The sequence below is a fragment of the Gracilinanus agilis genome, chromosome 2 (genome assembly GCF_016433145.1).
Source record: "Gracilinanus agilis isolate LMUSP501 chromosome 2, AgileGrace, whole genome shotgun sequence".
Taxonomy (NCBI): Eukaryota; Metazoa; Chordata; class Mammalia; order Didelphimorphia; family Didelphidae; genus Gracilinanus; species Gracilinanus agilis.
In genome coordinates, this window is record NC_058131.1 from 322560226 (window position 1) to 322564049 (window position 3824).

At 39.4% G+C, this 3824-nt stretch overlaps 1 protein-coding gene across 1 annotated transcript in view; it reads right to left on the reverse strand.

The window, feature by feature from the left end:
* The window catches only part of LOC123237373 (DAB2 interacting protein), a 184328-nt gene extending 183103 nt beyond the window's left edge, over window positions 1-1225 (reverse strand). Inside the window, exon 1 of the mRNA XM_044664258.1 lies at window positions 1130-1225. Coding sequence (XP_044520193.1) covers window positions 1130-1198 — 69 coding nt within the window. The 5' untranslated portion in view covers window positions 1199-1225. The remainder of the gene's footprint in view (window positions 1-1129) is intronic.
* Window positions 1226-3824: the final 2599 nt, after the last annotated feature.

Consider the following 3824-nt stretch of genomic DNA (forward strand, 5'->3'; position numbering starts at 1 on the left):
CTAAGACTATTGACTAGGTCTGTTGACTGTTGCCAGGTCTCTTTGAAGAAGATACAAAATGTGTTAGTACCTTAGTTTTTTCACTGGTAAAATGCCTTGTGTCCTGGGTTGCTATAAGGATGAAGTGAAATGATAAACGGGAAAGCCAAAAGTACCATACAAATGCAAGGTGGCCAAGTCATATTGTCTCTGGGCTAGAAATATCAATAGAGGAATGATCTCAAATTTGTAGCTGAGGGTTTTTCCTTTCCCTGTCTCCTCCTTGATGGAAAATCCATGTAGTCACTCAAGTTCAGTTCCATGATCCAGACTTAAAAACTTTTGTCCCTGGTGATTTATAGCTCTTCTTTTGTCCTTGAAAGCCACCTTGGGACATGGCAAAAGAGCCCTATTCTTTTTCAGAATGGAGGTAAATCCCTGGGAAATTAAGGTATAAACCTGCTCCCTCAAAGCTCCCTTGGTCCTTTCGTTCTCTGTTCCAACACGAAAGTCAAACAGAAAAGACTAAGGAAGAAGCTGTTGTAACCATAGAATATAACTGCTGAAAGGGATCTTAGAAAATAGACTCTAGACTGACTATGAAACCCCAGAGCACAAAATGCTAAAACAGAACATGCCAGAACTGTAAGGAAGGGATCTTGAGAGAGGGTCTAATTCAACCCCTTCATTTAGCAGATGAGAGTTCCCCTCTGTTCTTTATGGTTACATCTTTTCATGGTAAACCCATTTCTTTAACTGTAAACACCAGATCTAGAGTAAAGGATATTGCATGTTGATTTTTCTAAATGAGTTTCATGGGCTCAACTAGCCTAAAATATATAAATACTTGAAAATCCAACCTGTTCACTTTTCTCTCCTTGCTATCTTTGTGGTCCAAGTTAGAATGGACTTCCTCTCAGAGTCTATTGGGATTGGAGACCAGGCTCCAGGACTAAGTCTCCCAGGAAAAGGCTCAGCTCTCCCCAGCTCTGGAAACAGGCTCATCTTCCTGCTAGGAATTTTTTTCTTTCCTTACTTCAGCCCTGGGGAAACAACTGAATGGAAACCTAGATGGAGGGAGGCCAAAAAAATTCCCTGTTCTGTGCATAAAGAAGTTCTTCAAAGATTGCAGTAACACAAAGATAGTTACCGTGACCCGGAATGGTGTAGTAGCTGAAGGCTCCATGCTGGGACTCCTATCAGATAGGTTGCCGGGCATGGTGCGCCGCTGTCCGGACCTTTCTTGGGGAGACTCTGTAAGCAGAGAGTGAAAAATTAAATGTAAACATGATGTACAGAAGGTAATTTGATATAATGGAAAAAAACAATGTATGGATGAAGGGATAGAGGACCTGGATTGGAATCCTAGCTCTGCCTCTTGCAAACCTTGTAAGCTCAGTCTCAATAAGCCTACATTTCCTCATTGATAAAATGGGGGTGATAATGTACTGGAGTAAGTAGTTTTTCTCTGTGAACCTGTTTCCCCATTAGCATTTATCAGGCTCAGTTGCCTCATTGGCAAAACAGGGATAAAAATAGTACCTACCTCACAAGGTTGTTCGAGAATCAAATCAGATAACATGGAAGTCTTTTGCAAATCTTAAAACATTATATCATTGTTCGCTATTATCACTGCATCTGGCCCAATGGGATGGCCAGAAGCAGAATGGAGTCAGGGGAAAATACATTGAAATCTGTCAGGAGCTTGAGGATCTGGTCCAAGAGTTACCACTGAACCTGAGCAAGTTGCTTCCTTTCAACAAGCTTCAGTTTCCTTTTCTGTCAAATGATGATAATAACAAACACCACTTACCTCACAGGGCTGTTGTGAGAAACAGATGAGTTAACAGACCCAGTAGCACTTTGGAAAGCGTCATCATAATTAAAACAACAACTCCCATTTCTAGAACCCTATAAGGCTAACCAAGCACTTTCACCACAATAAGCCCGTGTGACCTAGATGACATGAGTTGGATTCCACTTGCTTAGACCACTGGATTTAAGACTTGAAGGACAGTGTCTTAAAGAATATTTATTTCACCCCTATCGTTTTACTGAAGTAGAAACTGAGGCTCATGAATGTGAACCACCTTGTTCAGAGTCACCCAGGCATTAAATACAAGAGTCAGTATTTGAACTCCAATGTTTTAACTCTAAACTTAGTACTTCTTCCATTATCTCATCCTCTATATTTATTTTATTTAACAAAGGAGGAACCTCTGAATGCTAGAAAATTTCAGTGATTTGCTTAAAGTCACATATCTAGTAAGTATGAAAATCAGGATTTGAACTGAATTCTCCAACTCTTTTCCTCTGGACCACTCACTGTGCTCTGTCTTGCTACTAAGTAGTCTTTAAAATTTTTATTCATTTATTAAATATTTTTCCATGTTTACATGATTCATTTTTTCCCTCCCAGATTCAACAAGCAATTCTACTGGGTTGCACAAATGTTATTACTTGATACCTATTTCCATATTATTAATTTTTGCAAAACCCCAAATCATATACCCATATATACAAGTGATAAGTGATAAGTCATATGTTTTTCTTTTGTGTTTCTACTCCCATAGCTCTTTCTCTCAATGTGGAGAGCATTCTTTCTCATAAGTCCATTAGGAGTTTCCTGGATTACTGAATTGCTAAAGTCCATTACAATGGACAGTTCCACAATGTTTCACTTCTGTGTACAATGTTCTTTTGGTTCTGCTTATTTTACTCTGCATTAGTTCATTAAGATTCTTGCATTTCATATAGAAATCCTCCAGATCATTCCTTACAGCACCATCATATACCACAATTTGTTCAGCCATTCCCTAATCAAGGAACACTCCCTCATTTTCCAATTTTTTGCCACCACAAAGGGCACAGCTATGAATATTTTTGTACAAATATTTTTCATGATCTCTTTGGTGTACAAACCCAGTAGTGGTATTGCTGAATAAAAGGGCAGGCAATCTTTTAAAGCCCTTTGGGCATATTTCCAATAAATACTTTTTTCTTATATCAGACTTGTGATTATATCAAAATAAGGAGCCCTAGATGTGCAACTCCCTCTGCCAATGCAGATTGGAAACTTCACTGTAACTTCCAGTCTTAACGAGAAGTTGAAGGACTTGTCTGGGTGACATAGCCAGAAAGTGGTAGAGGCAGACATTGAACTCAGGTGTTTCTTACTCCAAGGCCTGTCCCTCCATCCACTTCACATTGCCTCTCCTGCTATCAAAATATTAGTGTTCTTGGGGTAGCTAGGTGGCACAATGGAAAGAGTGCCAGCTCTGGAGTTAAGATTCAAATTTGGCCTCAGATACTTCCTAGCTGTGTGATCCTGGGTAAATCATTTAACTCCAGTTGCCTAGCTCTTACTACTCATATCAGTTCTAAGATAGAAGGTAAGGATTTAAGAAAAGAAAAAAAAATTGTGATCTTCATAGAAATAAAGTCTTTAAGCTTGACTGGAATAAAAAGACAAAGGAGATCATTTCCAGAAACTCATAGAAACACTCACAAGGACTGCTATCCAATCGCCACATTATTCTTCTGTGAGAGAAGCTTTTTCAAGAGCCTGAGATAGGTTTATTTTGGGAGCTTTCCACACTTCCCAGTCTAATCTCCTGGAACCTGCCTGATGTGGGACTGTAATGACTACAGAAACAGCTGAGCTTGAGGTTCCAGTTCATCACAGTAGCCCACATTTTTATCTTGTTTTGCAATTTACAAGGCACCTTCCTCTCAACTACCTGATGAGAGACAGTAAGTATAAGCATCATTATCCCATTTTCATGAGTGAGGAAACTGAGTCCAAGAGTAATTCCTGACTCTCCCAAAGATGCGTACTAAATCAG